The sequence below is a fragment of the Camelus ferus genome, chromosome 6, assembly GCF_009834535.1.
Source record: "Camelus ferus isolate YT-003-E chromosome 6, BCGSAC_Cfer_1.0, whole genome shotgun sequence".
NCBI classification, from domain to species: domain Eukaryota; kingdom Metazoa; phylum Chordata; class Mammalia; order Artiodactyla; family Camelidae; genus Camelus; species Camelus ferus.
The window spans coordinates 82,035,410-82,052,094 of NC_045701.1; the positions used below are offsets into that span (position 1 = coordinate 82,035,410).

At 48.6% G+C, this 16,685-nt stretch overlaps 1 protein-coding gene across 6 annotated transcripts in view; it reads right to left on the reverse strand.

Annotated features, from left to right (window-relative positions):
* TTC7B (tetratricopeptide repeat domain 7B) overlaps positions 1 to 16,685 on the reverse strand; it is a 225,400-nt gene that overhangs the window by 60,921 nt on the left and 147,794 nt on the right. For all 6 annotated transcript variants that reach the window (XM_032482502.1, XM_032482503.1, XM_032482505.1 and 3 more), the window contains one exon: positions 5,307 to 5,423. In XM_032482502.1, the coding sequence (XP_032338393.1) occupies positions 5,307 to 5,423 (117 nt within the window). The remainder of the gene's footprint in view (positions 1 to 5,306; positions 5,424 to 16,685) is intronic.

Sequence of the window (16,685 nt, forward strand, 5' to 3'; positions counted from 1 at the left end):
GCAGGCTGCAATTTCCACGTCCAGTGATGTAGTTAGAGAAATCCACAGGAAACAGAAGGAAACTGGCTTCAGTACAGACTGTTTGTCAGCCTATACTTATTACATCACTGGATACATGTTTTTGGAAACTGTTCTATTAATTATTTCCACAACTGAGGAACAATAAATGTCTCTGAGCCACAGACAACATAAAAGTATATGCAAGTTTCCATTAATCACATTACCGATAGAATATTTCTAGCATTGGTCTGTTCATGTATGTATTTTTAATATAAACATTACAAAAAAACTACAAAATATTACAAAGAGTTAATTATCTGACTGTTGCAATGGGTCCCCATTTAGGAATTTTTCAGGAGACGTTGTCTCAAAATACAGTTGTATTTTTCATCACCTTAGGGATTCCAGGCCCACAATGAGGTGTTGACATTGCAAAGGAAGGATTTGCCTAGGTTTTCAGTGGACCAGATCTGAATAAGTGAATGGGGAATTTGTTTTAGCTACAATCCTCCAGGCTGCTCATCTCGCCAAGTTTCAGAGCACAGAGTTGGCTGCCGTGTGTTGATTTGGGTCCTGGAACCCAGCCAGGGGTCTGGGTTTTTATCCTACATCTGTCCCTAATGGTTGGTGACTTTGGGCAAGGCCACTTTCCCTGTGCCTCAGTGACTTCCCTGTGAGATGAGGGCAAGGACTGTCTTCCTACATAGACCTGTGACAGGCTGAAGTGAGGTCATGTAGACAGAGCATTTGGAAGAGTTATAACTTCCAGGGACGTGCCAGGTGTCCTTATAAGCACCATATCTACAAACGTGCCTCTGGGGTTAACACGGCTGGCTAACTTCTGAATATGACTGATTCCTAGCCTTCCGGGGCAGCGGTGGGTGTGGGGAAACTGAGTCAAGGACCCCCTACGCCAAATGTTAGAAACCCTAACTAAAACCAAAATCTCAACTTGTGCACCTCACCCGCTGCTAAGGGCCCAGGACCGACGTCCCTTCTACCAGCTGAGAAACAGTATCTGGTTACACTCCTTAGTTCATCTTCCACAGAATACAGGAGACAAATAACTGTTCAAAATGGAGACGATGTTTCCGCTCTGACTTTGTGACTGAGAATTTTGCTGGGTGCTTCAAGCAATTTTTAGTTCTTCCTTTATATGGTGCAGAATTTGCCTTTGCTGTGATCCACAGAATGTGGAAGGATAAAGGGAGCCTAGCCAACCCTCGAGTCTCCGTGACTCTCACTCTGGCCTGTGTCTCTCCCTCTGGGGCACGTCTGCCTGGGTACCTCCAGTGGACAACTCCCCCTACCCCACCCCAGGCCAGTCACCTCACCCCTAAGGGCCAGGACCTCCTCCCCAGGAGGATGGCAGGAAGGAGAGGAAAACCGTTCCTGGTCAGTGACTTGTGTTAGTAGAGGGTTTATAGAAGGAAAACTGGAAGGAACCCCAAATCCACAGCACATGAGCTGCAGAGATCCACACATGTAGATGTATACATCCAGGTAACTTCTGTTCCCCATTTGGACTGAAAATCCTAAGTAAACTGTAGTGATGGTTAAAGTTATACTAGAAATTGGAAGCTTCTCTTGGAAATCTTCTGTCACCAATACACAGAAATCAGACACAGGAGGCAAGCTGGTGGTGGACTGGGAGTCAGAACCCTGGAGTTCTTGTCCCAGCTTTGTCCCCTCCCAGCTCTGAGATAGTGCCTGGCACACAATAAATATTGGATGTAATAGAGGGGCCTTGGAAAGGAAACCAGAGCGTTTCCCAGGCATCGTAAAGCTGGATTACAACAGTCAAGGCAAATTCCCAACATTCCTGAACTCAATTTTCTCATCAGTAAAATGGGTCTGATAGTAACATGACATTTGCCCATTTTATGGGGCTGCTTTGAAGATGAATCAGAGTACACTTTGTAAAAAGAAAAGCTCCAGCAAAATACTGGTGGATGTTAGCATCAAATGGGGTTTCCAATTTCCAACTGAGGTTAGAGCAAAGAAATAGTCTTTTTAAAAAAAACTTTAAATGCTATTCATTAATGTCATTGAAATGGGACTTAGGAAGAAAAAATTTTCTTCCAATCATAAGACTACATGATGGAGCTGGCCCAAGGGGCGGTGACAAGAGGGGTAAGAAGTAGTTAATAATGAAAAATAAAAATAAAGAGAAAGAAGTTGGTTGCCAACTCAAGAGACGCAGCGAGGGTGGTGGAGAGAGCTTTGATGTTAGGCAGACCTGGGTTTGAATCCTGACTCTTACTAGTTGTGTAATTGGGAAAACTAGGGCAAGTTCTTACGTGGAAAGAACAGTAGTTATCCTGCAAGGCTGAGGCCGGGGTGAGGATACCATATGAACAGCCTAGCACGGGGCTGGCACAGAGGAGGTGCACCATCCCTTCCTGAGATGCTGCAGTGCAGGGGGGCTGCTGGGCTTTCTGGCGAGGCTCTGGCCAGAAGTCATGCTGTCTCAAGTGGCCAAGACCTGAGAGAGCCCTGTGCTTTACTAGGAGAGAAGACAAAACATGAGGCCGATTTCTATCCTAAATGCAAGCAAAAATGTAGACCTCGGGAAATGAACCCAGGCTTCTGAAATGCCAGACACTTTGCCAAATGTACACTCAGGAGAATGCCACCCACCCTTTTGCCTACAGCAGGAGATGCGTTCTCAGCCTGCGGGTGGACCATGCTTGGCTCAGCGACTTGCTCAGAGTGTGGTTCCCCTTCAAGCCAAAGTAAAGCGGAGGGAGGAGTCGCAGAGAGCACGGAGCGAGTCTAGTCTCAGTTTGGCCCTGTTACTGCCCATGTCTTCCTCTGCCCTCCCTGTGCCCTGCTCTGGAGCCTCCAGCCTCCCGATGGGGCTGTTGGGGGTGGGGGTGGACCTTCTCCAGGTAGATACCAAATGCATCCTGCCAAGATGCTTTCTGATCAGTTTTCTTTTTTTTTTTTAAGCAGGGATGCTTCTTACCCACTTGTTCATCCTTTTCTAAAACCCTATGTGACCCGACTCGAGGCTGCTGGACCCAGAGCTGCCCTTATCTGGAGAACTGCGGAGTGTGTTTGTTGTCCCTGTCGAGACACAGCCCTCCCCTCTCTCTGTTTTATTCGATTGCCAGGGTCACGTCCTCCCCGACCACACTGGGGAGGATGTCTAAATTTGCACAATGGTGAGGGCTACAGGAGAAACGTTTATTTTTATCTCCAAGAAAATAAAGTTAAAAAAACAAACAGGAAGCTCCTTAATAAGGGGCTGCTCGATTGCCACCCCCCACCCCAGGCTGGCAGGGTAGCTGGAGGGGGCAGTTCTGCAGAGTCCACCCCCATCCCCCACCCCCATCCAGACTCTGCCTGGAGCCAGGGTTCCTCCCTCTCTGGCCCTGAAAGATCCTTCAGGAAACGGAGGAAGTATGGACGCAGCCCAGGCATTTGGTTAAGTATTTTTAAAAAGCTTTCCAATTCTGCTATTTTTTTCTCCTCACATTCAATATTCTTGGTTGCTAAGTGGGAGGAAATGTGGGGAGGTGGGAGAGGTGTGGAGAACTGAGGGAAAATTGGCAACGTGAGAGCTGATGGATTTATCTTCTCATTTCTAAAGAGGGTGCAGGCACAGGAACGTGCTCCAGTCCGGAAGCAGCCAGCCTGGGGAGCAGCTCCCATCGCTGGGCCTGTGGCACAGACGCTCCTCAAGTCCTGCTGCTTCCGGGGGCCGGGAGTGGGGGCCTTTGGGGGACATAAATACGGACATTTTCTATTTCTGCCTACAGACTTAGGAAAGTAGAATTTTCTTTAAAAAAATTAAAATAATCGTTACCTCCAGAACATCCCCCCAAAGGGGAGGGGCCAGTCTCCTGATCATCTCTTCGCCAAGAGGCCGATGGGCGCAGCGGGCCCAGTGATGTGCCTCAGTCTCTGCTTAGGAACGGGGCTCTCCCGCCTTCTAATTCTGTGACTCCCGCTCTGCAGGGGTGGTTGTTGGCCGGTCCCCCCACCTTCTAGCTGCACTGCCCATGAGGCCTGGGCTCCCAAGTCTATCTAATGTCAGCTCCCAAGGACCCATTCCCTTACCAGGGTCCTGACTGTGAACATTTTCTTTAACTACAAACTTGTAAAACAAGATCTCACATGGAACCCCGCCCTGCAGCCTCCCGAACCCCCATCCACCTTTTCTCGCTGGCCAGCAGCCTCAGACCCGCCACCAGCTCACCTGCCTACCTCCTGGGTGAGCCACACCCCTGTGCACATTTATCACACGAGTTATACATTTTTATGCTCCTCTGCCGCTTTTCAGGAGCAGAAGGTGGGCTGTCCTTATATTTTGCTGTGAACTTGAAAAATATTCTGAGTGTATGAGCCGTTGTTTGACTTCACCTGAATCATAAGGTCCCTGTTCATTAAATCACTTCCCTCAGAGGTCAGGGCACACTTGGTAACCCGGGCATATGCTGGGAAAAACTGCCCAAGACTTGAGGACGGTGTCTTTCCGGGTCATGATGGGCGCTGACTAGTGGACCTTCCCCAGACTATCTGCCTCTGCCGGGTGGACCCCTTTGACCGACTCCCACCGACTAGGCCATTTCACAGCTCTGGGGGGCAGAGTTAGCTGGTGGAAAACCTACGAATTTTGTCTGGTTGAGATACAATCGATTTCCACCTCGCAGAAACGATTCCACAAACAATACATTTCATTGTCCTACAGGATGTTGTTTTTGTATTTCTTTGCAAATTCATTTCGCCATGTCTATTTTCCAAATTCTTTGAATGGGTCTTAACATTTTACTGCTTCCCTCATTAGTGAAGTAAATCAAATCTTTGATAAGTGCTTCTTTTATGTTTGTTTGAGTCATGATTTTAACTTTTTAAAAATTACACTTTATCAGGCCAGGAGCGATGTCTACTTTTCTTACTGGGCTGTGGCCTGCTGTCTACGCAGGTCTTTTAAATATCACTGTGAGAACTGCATGGAATATATACTTGACTAGTCTTTCCATAAATCACCAGAAAGATGATGAGACTTGTCAAGGGAATTACATAAATGGCCAGTGAGAGACATCAGATAGAGACCAACTGGAATTGAGCCTGGGGGGCCACCGAGGCAACAAAAGCTAAAGAAACCCACGATTTGGAGGTTTCGTCAGACACTGGCAGAAAACCCCCTTAAAAATGGAGCATGTGAGGCTCCTGTGGTTCACGGGGGCCCGGAGTTGCACAGACGTGAAGAGCTCGTCCTTCTAAATGCCGGTCAGGGATGGGCCGAGAGGCAGGGGTCATGCAAAACCCACGCACAGCAAGCACCGCTGGCCTCTTACCTGGGGTTGGTTAGGTTGTAGCAGGATTTCCAAATCTGTAACATGTGCTTACAAGTGAGCAGCGCCTCATCTGGGCCTCGGCAGAGTGACTCCAACTTCACTTTGGAAAACAGTAGTCTGTGGTGGGAAGACAAAGGGAGAAAAGAACACAGCTCAAGCCAGAGTCCCCGCCAGAACAAAACCAAGTGGCCAGAAGCCACTGTGCCTGTTCCAGAATGGGGTGTCCAAAGGCTGGATCCCAGGGAAGCAGTGGCCACAAGGTCAAGGGTTCCAGAACTCCCAGCTCAAGATACGGCTCTGCATTAAGTCTCACCACCAAGGCAGCGCAGGCACACCACCACCATTTGTGGTCAGGTTTAAAGCATCAGAGTGGCTAATTTCATTCAGGACACAGGGCTTTTTATTAAGAGTGTGCTTTTTATTTTTACTTATTTCTATTTTTTGTTTTTTTAAGAGCATGCTTTTTAAAACAAAGCCATTTTATTTTCAAAACTTCAAAAATTCATCAAAAGTGAATCAATTTACTTACAAAATACACAGGGGATGTGACTCAGTTGATATAAATATCTACAAATAACCTTCCACAATGATCCTCATCACATGAAGGTGAATACATCTCATCAGCCTCAAAAAGCCTGACCTGAAAGCACATAAAAAGGGGGCCTCTGGCTAAGGCCCTCTCCTCGCGGATCTTCTCCAGGCCTGCTATTTAGGGGGTAGGACTTCAGCAGCTCACCCATCATCACCAAATACCTCTTCCCTGTTTTTGTTACCCAGATGGCTTCGCGTTCCGTCCAGACCTTCCAAGCGCTCAGCTTAGACCCTTCTCCCTCTCCGCCCCCCAGAGTTGCTCCACCCCAAAACCTACCTGTGTCTCTCTAGACATCAGCTCTCCTGGTCCCTGGGCTCTTCACAACTATCCTTGTGGAAACCCCAGCATGAGCCCAGATCCCATCCGGACGGTCTTGCCCGGCTCTAAGAAATCATACTATAAAGATCTCTAAAAATCATTTTCAATCCCAGATCAAGAAACTGCAGTGATCCCTTACTGTCTGTAATAATAAGTCAAAATTCCTTATTGAGTCCTTGAAGACGCTCTGCCCACTGGCTGCCCCTATTTTACCGTCCCATTCGGGGCCACGTATCCCACCGGGCTCTACACTCCTACCAATATAATTCACTGGCCAATATGAATATGTTTTTCATAACTCTAAGAATATATATGCCATGTCTTCAATCTTAACTTCTACTCATCCACATTGGTCCTTAATTCCAACTAAATTCAGCTAACCACCCCCCCATCAAATAAGTCTTCACCGATAACCACTTTCACACCTGTATCTTCTTTACTCTGTGTGGCTCACATTAGCTGGTGTTGTTAATAAAACGAAGACAGACACAGGGAGGAGCTCCTGTTTTTTAAAGGTCTTCTCTGTGCCTGTGCTGGCACTTTACGAAACAGTATCAGTGTTGTCTTTGTAAGGACCTTTCTCAGTAGGTGGTGTTTACTCCCCTTCAATAAAAGAACCCCAGCCTCTCTCTCTCTCTGGCCTCACTCCCACAGTGCCTAGAATTGTGCTCTGAGGTCATTGGGCTTTAAATCAGCATCTGCTCACTGACTATTTTCTCTGTAAACCACAGAAGATAAAGAAATATGCTTCTAGTGATTTAAGTTAGATGTAGAGGAGAATTCCTCACTATTCATTCGAAGGTAGGCACTTTGGAGGAGGAAAGTCTTTTTTTTCCCCTGTGAGAGGTGGACTGAGGGTGGCCCTGTCACCACCCAAGGTGGGAATGGGTTAGCACCAAACACTCCCTCCAAATCGAACGCAGGGGGTGCTGGGGGCCCCCAGAGGGGTCAGGCTGCAGCCTCCTCAAGCCTGGGTCTGCAGAAGTCTGGGACGACGGGGCAACGGGCCGGGGATGAGAGGGGTGTGGGTCCTGATCTACCAGCAGGTGGGCAAAAAGAGTGAGGCCAGATGTGAGAACAGCATTTGGCTTCTTCTCAAAAAAAATCTCAAGCAGTGGAAATCCCCTGAGGCCTCTCTACTAAGAATGGTGGCCACTCAAGGTGCCTTGAGGGGTTTTAAGGAGCCGGAAGCTACTCTGCTGATGTCTTCTAGAGTCCAGAGGGTGGTAGAAGTTCTTTCCCACCAGAATCTCCCACCAAACATGGGTCGACTGGGAGCTGTGTTACAAAGGAAGGAGGAGCTGCCAAATGGTCACCTGTCAGCGCCTGGTGAAGACCTACCTGGAGGCCAGAGATTCTCATGAGTGAGGGCTGATTGCCAAGCAATTTTGGCCAGGGGAGACCCCATCGGGACCCGACAGGGACCAGGATGTTCACCGGAGGCACATCAAGTCCCCTGGATTAGCCTGGCTCGCAGCTTGCCTGCCCTGAGGAGGGCCAGGGGGTGGTGGGAAGGTGCCCCCTGCACGGCAGGCAGCAGTGCGGCTCTGGGAGCAATTATCCACGGTTCCTGTTACTGTACCCAAAGTACAAAATGCCAGGCTCGTCTGTAAGCCGCAGCCTGGGGGAGCAGTTCTGTGCAAGCCTTCTTGGCTGGAAAAAGAACTTCTAATTAACATGAAATAACAGCTTTCAAACACTTGACTCGGGATATGGAGTTGAAAAGGTGTGGGCTGGATTGCAGAGAACCAGACAGGAAGAACAATAGAACTGCTGAGCACAAATGATGGAAAGGGCACCTGGAAGTGAAGCAAGAGGACCAGCAAGAGCAGGAGGCTGGAAAACACGGGCTGGGGAGGAAGGGCAAAGCCTCTTGGCCGCTGTCACGTGTGTGCATCGCGATGGGCAGAAAGCGCCGGGCGCCTCTAACTCTGACACGCCCTTGAGTGCGACAGAGGAGCAGGAGACGTGGAGGCTGGGCCTTCCTTGTCACTTTTCCCCCAGCCCTCGGCTGGTTTGTAAGGCAGAGAACGGTGCGGACAACAGAACAAGGGATGTCTGTCATCAGGTTTGCCAACCCCTGCTCGTATGTTTCATGACTGTTTGAAAACATCTGGCTGGGTGCGTGTTACACCAGCCCGGACGTGAAGAGTACACAAACAACGATAAGTGTTAATTTGCTGCAGTTGATGTCCAAAGAGACTATGGATTCAATCTACTGAGCAAACCCTGAGGCAAAGAACCTGGGACAAACCAGCACTGACCGCACTTCAATATGTGGAACTGTCAACCTGACGGAGAGGGCAAAGGTACAGCCAGGCTGAGATGATTTGCCGGCCACGTCACCTACGTCCCACCGTAAAGTAAGGAAGATGTTTCCCTAAGTACAGCAGGAAGTCATGCTGGGAAAATGGTACATTCCTATCCCCTACCCCGGCTCAAAGTCCATTAACCTAATTACATTTTTTTTTTGTTCAGAGATTCATTGAATATTTATAGGAAATTAATGAAGAAATAGAGGAACCTCGCTGAAATACTGATCTGTGTCTCTGAGAGCCCAGCATCCTGCACAGTGCCTTTTATGATCTGGCTCCTGCCCACATGCTTAGCCTCAGGCTGCCCACCAGCTACGTCCCCCATTCTAGCTGCCATCAACTTCCTCCATATGTCACCCTCCTTCACGCCCCTGGGTCTTTGCACATGCTGGCCCTTCTGTCTAGAATGCCTTTTCCATCCATTTCTGCTTTTTAGGCCTCTACTCATCTTTCAAGATTCAAGTCAAACAGCACTCCCACCCCGGCCCCCCACTGAAGCCAGCCTTAAATAATGTTCTAAAACTCCCAAATGGAAATGCAATTCCAGAAAATACAAGAGCTCTCAACTGTGAAATAATAAACTATAAACCAGGAAGCTTCGGTGTTCAAGACGAGTGGAATAATAACAATTACAGCAGCAGCTGCCAGATGCTTTACATACGTGATCACCGAGTCTCACAGCACCCCTGCACGCCAGGTTGAGAGCTAAGTCATGTGCCCGAGTTCACACTGCTGGTCACTGGCAGAGCAGAAATGTAAACCCAAACCCATCTGACTCCAAAGCACTGGGCAAAACAGAGAATGACTTAAAATATTCTAACCACACTACTGACACTAGTGAAGATACGGAGCATTTTCTAACCCACTGCCAAATACTTAAAATGCTAAAATGTGCAAAGGTATGTGTTAGATACTGTGTGGAATGAAAAGTGGCATGAAATAGGGTCCCTTGCCCTCAAAGAAATCATAGTCCAATCCACAGAAAAGACCTCGCCTCGAGTATCAGGCAGGATTTCTGGCTTCGGGACAGATCACAGACCCGAAAGCTGCTGGAAAAGAGGAGTCTGGGCTGCTGGGGCAGTTGCTCCCAGGATCCATCATCCATGGTTCTTCAGAAACCATCATTTTGCCTGTGCCTCTTGTGACTTGCCTCTTTTACTCAAAAGTCAGGTGCATATAAAACTCTATTGTCATTTGAAGGAGGCAGTTAATCAAGATTTTACTTTTCATTCAAACTAATAGAAATGATATTTTACCCTATTTTTGGATTTTTTTGAGGATCCCAAGACAACTCTTGAAATAACAACTGTCTGGCTTAGTGCAGAGCTTAGAAAGGAGCCCCACGGCCCCTGGTAAAGCTCTGAGCCTGTGGCATTGTGCCTTTTCACTGGGCACCTTAGGGAATGTATCAGGTATCAGGGTGGCACTTAATCAGGGATGAGGATGGTCTAATCCTCACCCCCAGGAAGACTCTCCTCACCCCCTGGAAACTGCCCCCAGCCAGTAGACACTCGCCTCCAGCACATCCCTCTGGTTTATCTTTATCCTGGACCCCACTCCCACGAGTCCCAGGCTCCACAGGATTCCTCGAGCTTATCGCAGACCCTCACATCTCCCTGCCTGAGTCCGTGGTGTTCCCTCTGCCTGCCTGGAAGTCCTCCCGCTTGCACCCCTCCCACTCCACCTGTGACAATCTCCCCATCGGATATCTCCCATGACCCCCAACCTTGGGCAGCATCTATCTTCTTCTTCATCTCATATATAAAAATGTTTTTTGTTATCTGTTTATTCACCCCATATTTGTACAGTTGACTACCTCTACGTCAATGTGTCAGATAATGAAATTGAATTTGTTCATCCTTTTGTCAGTCATTAAAAAAAAATGCCTGTTATGCCCAAGGCCACAGAGGGGAATAAGACAGAGTATCTTCCCCCTCCCAAAGCTCATAGTCTAGTGTTATATACACATGCTATGTGATGAACACAAACAGGCATATGGACAAGGTTCCTTGGCTGCACAAACAGAAGGAGACAGAATCTGCCTGGGGGTCATGGAAGATAGCGGAGAAGTAGGACCTGCACAATTAGAGTGGGAGAGGCAGAGGGGAGGGACCTTGGTGGAAGGAACATTTTGAGCAAAGGCAGGTGTGCTCAGGGAATGTCTGGAGTCTGGGATATGAGGTTGGGGACCGAGATAAAGCTAAAAGGGTAGATATTGCTAAACTCTGAAATTGAATATGCCTCACAAAGCTTTCTGGTGAAGAACTCTTAATGGAAATAAATTAGAAAAGTTTAGAGGAATACTATGGTAGCAATTCCCTCCAACCTTACTTGGCAGTAATAAAAAATGAGCTCATTAAACGCGTCACGGAGGAAACATAGGTATTAATAAATAAAACTCTAATTAGCAGATCTGTAAACGCTGTATTCAAGGCAGCTGATTCAGAAAGAAAACCACGGGAACCTTGAACGTTTGGTATTTCGCGCTGATCTGTGTTTGTGTGCTCTTGGGCTCAGCATGCCAGGGACCTGTCTTTGTTTATCTGCTGAATGTAGGCATGGATGCAAAACAGCTGTGCAGAGAATGCATGTGGTATCTGCCCAGGAGGGGCAATGGCCACAGGGGCCTTCAATACCGCCCATCTCTCGCTTCCAGGGAGCCTGACCTGAGAGCTGGAGTGGTGCTGGCAGCCAGACACCCGACGGGAAGTGAGCATCTGTTGCCAGATTAAAGGAAATAATAAAAGGCACTTTAAAAGAAATAATTAAAAGAAATAATGCACCAAGCAGAGGTGGGGGTGGGGCTAGGGAGGCAGGTATGTTGAAATGAAATTTTAAATTAGGAAGATGGTCTGGCAGCCCCAGATCAGAATGGTAAGAGCAGTCAAAAGAGATGTGCCCCAAGCACGTGGTGACTAGGAGGAGAGGTGGAAATCTGAAGCCAGTGAGTCAGCTGGGAAAGGAGTCTGAAAGGACTGAGCGGCAGCCCCTCGCTGGTTCTGCAGACGCTCTTACCAACGACCTCTAACCAGCCCCTCAGAGAGGGCTGCGGGCTGCTTTCAGATTCCAGCGTGGTGTCACGAAAAAAAAATCCATCTCAATTCCTTGTCGCCCACCTTTCTGATGGCCTACTGGTCTCAGGGCCCTTGCTCTCCTGTCTGGGTTCCCAAAGAAATCCAGTCCCAGGAGGTGGTGTTCTCTGTAAAAAGCAGCCTCTGATCCAGGGCTGAGTCACCATCACTGAAAATCCACGCCGTGACAGGCCTGCGAGCAACCGGGCCTGGCGCGGTCCCACAGGCCCAGTCACCACCAGGTGAGCCAATGACAGGTGGGCTGCAGCCACGCCGGCCCCGAGCTGAAGCCTCCAGCTCCTGAGGCTCCTCTGACAACCGCTGGAAGGGCTGGGATGTGGAGGCAGTTCCTGTGACTGCTCCTATTAGACATCAAATGATGCTCGGGGTCTCACTAATGATGACTGTTCAATAAATGTCACCTGAGTGAATGATCTATCTACTCAGCTACAACACAGGAAATAAACAGTTTCCTTGATCATATGGCTCACCTAATTGCTGTACTGGCATGCTGTTCATTGACCTATTAGGGAAAAAGTACAGATTCTTCCCATTAACCCAAAGCTGGAGAAGGCCTTGAGAGGGCCTATGATGCTTTGCTGCTCAGTGCTGCCAGGCCAGGCAGCCTCTGCATCCCCTGGGAGCAAGTGAAAAATGCAGAAAATACCCCTACTCTAGACCAATGGATCAGAATCTTCATGCAACAAGATTCCCAGGTGATATGTGTGCAAATTTGAGTTCAAAAAGCACCACTCTACTTCACAACTCTCCATCCTAACCTTCAATGGTCTGATTTTTTTAAGACCCCTTTAAGAGGAACAGCATTCCCATAGCCCCTACACTTCGGAAATTCTACCTGTGTTTATTTCATCCCAGTGAGAATTTTGAGGGTATTCTATTCTTAAATTCAGAGGGAATTCTGATCAACCACTTACATTAAGCTTACAAACGAAGGCTGACCTGACCTGTGGTCTGGAACAGACTGCTTCCCTTCCTTCTGGAGAGATTCCCTGGATGGCATCCTGGTGGCTGTGCTATAACCCCGTCCAGGCCCTTCCTGACCATCTCCAGGGAGGGTCAGCGTACTCATCCAGGGGCACCATTCACATTGTCACCCACATAAAGGGCAACCCCCGAGCCTACAGAGCACTAGCCAGTCATCCACTCCCTTGGGGGTCCTCTTCAGGGTGGGAAAACTCAAATGTCTTCCAGAACCAGGCAAATAAACAGGAGCTGGGCTCAAGAGCTCAGGGAGTGTCCAGAATCATGCCTGCCTGCCTGCCCTAAAGGTAACCAAATGCAGACATTGATGGAACATACATTAACCTCCTGGAACTCTGCTAACACATGTCTGCTCGCTGGGAAATCCCTAGTCTGCCAGCTTTTTAGGGATCAAATCTGAGTACCTGGTTTCCTTGACAAACCCCCAAAGCACATGCTGACTCCTGCTTGGTTTGCTAACAGAACCACCAAAGTAGGGTTTGAAAGGTATGACTCTTGTCACGAGCGCATCTCTCTAAGAACAAAGCCCTGCTGAGCAACCGGCCCAGGTAGCTCGATGGCAGACTTCTGTCTGGTAGGTTGTTTTTTTTTTTTTTTTTTTTTTACCACTGAGGAAGTTCTAGAAATCTGAGCACTTTCAGGGCCTGTGGTTGCTGGAAAAGAGGGGCCGCACAGTGCCGGCAGATTTTGGGGGGGTCATTCAGCACATTTTCCACGCTGGCCTCCCTGTCACCATGAATCTCACCCCAGTCCAGGCTCCCAGATCTGCTGGTTCCTGGGAAAATCAACACCACGCTTGCTCGACAAAACAAAGTGTCAGGAGCAGACAGCCCGCTGTACAGAACTCAGCAGCCCCTCGTCCTCGCCTGGGAGGCTGCTCGTGAGTGACGGCGGTGCTGGGGACGGTCCCCGCCGTCTCTGAGCCTCTCTGTATCCTCATCCTGCCTCCTCTCTGTGACAGGCAGGGACTCCTGCTAGATTCCGTATCAGTTACATTTTGCTTCTCATTTCAGTCAAAGTGTCAACAATCTGGACTGCTCCCCCATCCTCCTGGTGGTATTTTTAGAACAAACAAACAACTGACATATTTAGCTGAAATAAATCACCTCAAGAAACCCCAGTTTGGCTTATTCTTTGCTCCCACCTCAGCTAGTTATCTCAGCTCCGATCGGCGGCCTGGAACCTAAGCTGGAAATGACCTGGACAGGCTGAACTGAAAACACCTGCAGAATCACTGGCCAGGTCTGAAAGGCCTCCTCCAAGTGACCGAGTTTGACACTTTTATGAAGGGAGCCATTTCATTCAGTGTTATGACCACTGACCCCAACAGTTGGGACGATTTCCTGAGCCCTGTCTGACCAGGCAGTACCAGGAGCTGGGAGGGGTGCACAGAAGTAGGAGGCAGAGAACCCCCTGCCCCCTAGTTTGGTGAGTGAGTCGGTGAGCAAGTGCCTTTGGCCCAGAGACTTATCTGGTACGTAAACGTGGGGACAGGAAATATTTGCAAGCAGGTTTTCTCATTTAACTACTCTGGCTCTAAAAAGAAACTGTTTATTCTCTCTGAACCACAAAGCCACTGGTCATCTCTAAAATGGGGAGGGTGTGAACCAAAAGCAGATCCACTGACCGGCCACTCCCCAAAGGCCATCTCTCTGCAGGACTTCCCTGTCTTTATTTCTGACTCAGCTGCCCTATTGCCCCACATCCCCGAGTCTGAGGATGGGAGCTCAAAAAGAAATGACACATTTGGGCCCATTTCAGGGATAACAGCAGATGTGAAAGGAATGGGAATTCTATAGTCACTGAGACCTAGAAGGTAGAGGGCCTGGCCAGGTGACACATGGACTCAAAGGGATCCCTGAAGTTCTGTGGTTCAGAACTGGCACCCTCCACCCAAAGTCAGGAAGGGCGCTGGAAAGGAAGAAATGGTGCTGGGAAGTTGGCTGGCTCTTTGGGACCAGAGGTGGACAAGGCGTCCCTCCAGGATCAGAGGCCGAATGTGGCCATGAGTCCTTGCACAGAAACCTGCTTCTGTGAATCCTGGCCTGTTTTACCCATGTTCTCTCTTTACCTCCTGTATGTTCCCACTTAGCACACCATGAGGTTTGGTTGGTTTTGTTCTGCTTGTTTCCAAGGTGCCAAGGGAGACGGTGGGGACTGCGCTGCTCCTGGATGGCATGGGTGGTGGTGGCCGCAATGGTGATCTTTGTTCTTCTGAGGCATTCAGCACAGCCCATGGCAACCCCTCCACATCGCACAGTGAGGTGTGTGAAAGCAGGGATGGCGCCTCCCTTGGCCGTGGCTCTCCTTGGCCTTGGCCTTGGCCTGGCACACACTTGGCAGAAAGCAGGGCTCTCTGATCCTTAACTGGGGGAATAGTTAAAGGACAGTGAGTCTGACCCTCTGCAGGTGGGTGATGTGTCCCCACCAGCTGTTTCAGCCCAGGATCCCACAAAAATGCTTAGGGGATAAATTGGGAGCTTCTCTTTTTGCTCTCCTTTGCACTCAGATGTTTTGTTTTGTTTTGTTTTGAACTAGTATATTTTCATTACCTTAAAATGCAAAAGACCATGAACTGGCATTCAACTATATTTGGACCTTTTGAGTTTTTTCACGCTTGGCAGGGTAACTAGCAGGAGCTTTATATGACGTTTGCAGAAAGCAGACATCCTCATTTCATCACTTAGCGGAAGTTGGCAGAGTGAAAAAGGAAATGGATGCTAGAAGAAACACAGGTAGACATGCTTAGCTATGGACTAAGGCCTCCGGGCCACTCAGCAAGGTTGTCAGTTTCAACCACTCACTGCACAAATACATAGTGATGTTTCCAGCGAGCCAAGCTCTGGGCTAGAGGCTGGGGGTCCAGAGATTTCCAGGAAACACCCCTCTTCATGATTTCTGAAGATGATACTCCATCTTTTGAATGGTAGAATCAGATCTCTAGAATTTGAGGCGCTGTAAAGTTAAGCACTGAAAAAAATAAGCCTTCCGCATGCCACCATGGGGGATGGTTGGCTCTGTGTGGCTGCCCTGGCCTGGCCTCTCCCAGCAGCCAGGAAGCTCAGCATGCCCTGAAGGTTTTGTCTCCGGCATGCTCAGACAGAACCAGGTAAGGGGGGACTCTCAGGAAAGGAAGCAGAGTATTCCTGTGAGGACTGTAAACTGGGGGCAAACAGCCACATGCACACTGGGCACGCGGAAATGGGGAGAAGAGTTTGTGCCAGCACAACCCCATCTGCGGACGAGCCTCCCCAGCCCTGGAGGAAGGAGGATCCTCTCATAAGCAAACAGCTTCGAAAACATTTCTCCTTCAGCTCCTCTTTTCCAGTTCTTCTCCCCTTGTCTCACAACCGTGATCTTCAGTTTCTAGGACATTTTTCACCACTTTGGGGGGATTCTGTCCCTCTTGACAAGCATCTACTTTTACTGAAGGCAACCCATAGACCCAGAACCTCACAGAAAGATTACAGAAATGGCTGGAGTAGATAGAGGCTGCTTCCTTGCTTCAGCAAGTCCCTCCCAGAAGAATAGTGGCTTAATTATCCAGAACCAGAGAACCCAAGGGCAGAGGGCCCCCGCCACCTACTCTCAGCCCTGCGAGGATGCTGGAAACCCTCCTGCCACCACATGTCAAAAAGGAGAGGTCAGGAAGTTGATTTTTCAAAACTGTGGTAAAATATACAGAACATAAAATTTACAGTTTTAAAGTGTACAGTTCAGTGGCATTCAGTACATTCACACTGTTGTGCAACCACCACCACCATCCATCTCCAGAACCTTTTTCATCTTGCAAACCTGAAATTCTGTATCCATTAAACAGTAACTCCCCACCTTCCCCAGCTCCTGGCACCCACCATTCTACTTTCTGTCTCTGTGATTTTGACTACTCTGGGACTCTCATATAAGGGTAATCATACAGTGTTTGTCCTTTTGTGACTGGCTTATTTCATTACCATAACATCGTCAAGGTTCATCCATGTCGTAGCAATGTGTCAGCATTGTTTAGAACAGCAATGTTCTAAAGCTGGATAACATTCCATTGTATGTGTGTACCGACTTTCGTTTATCCATTCATCCATCC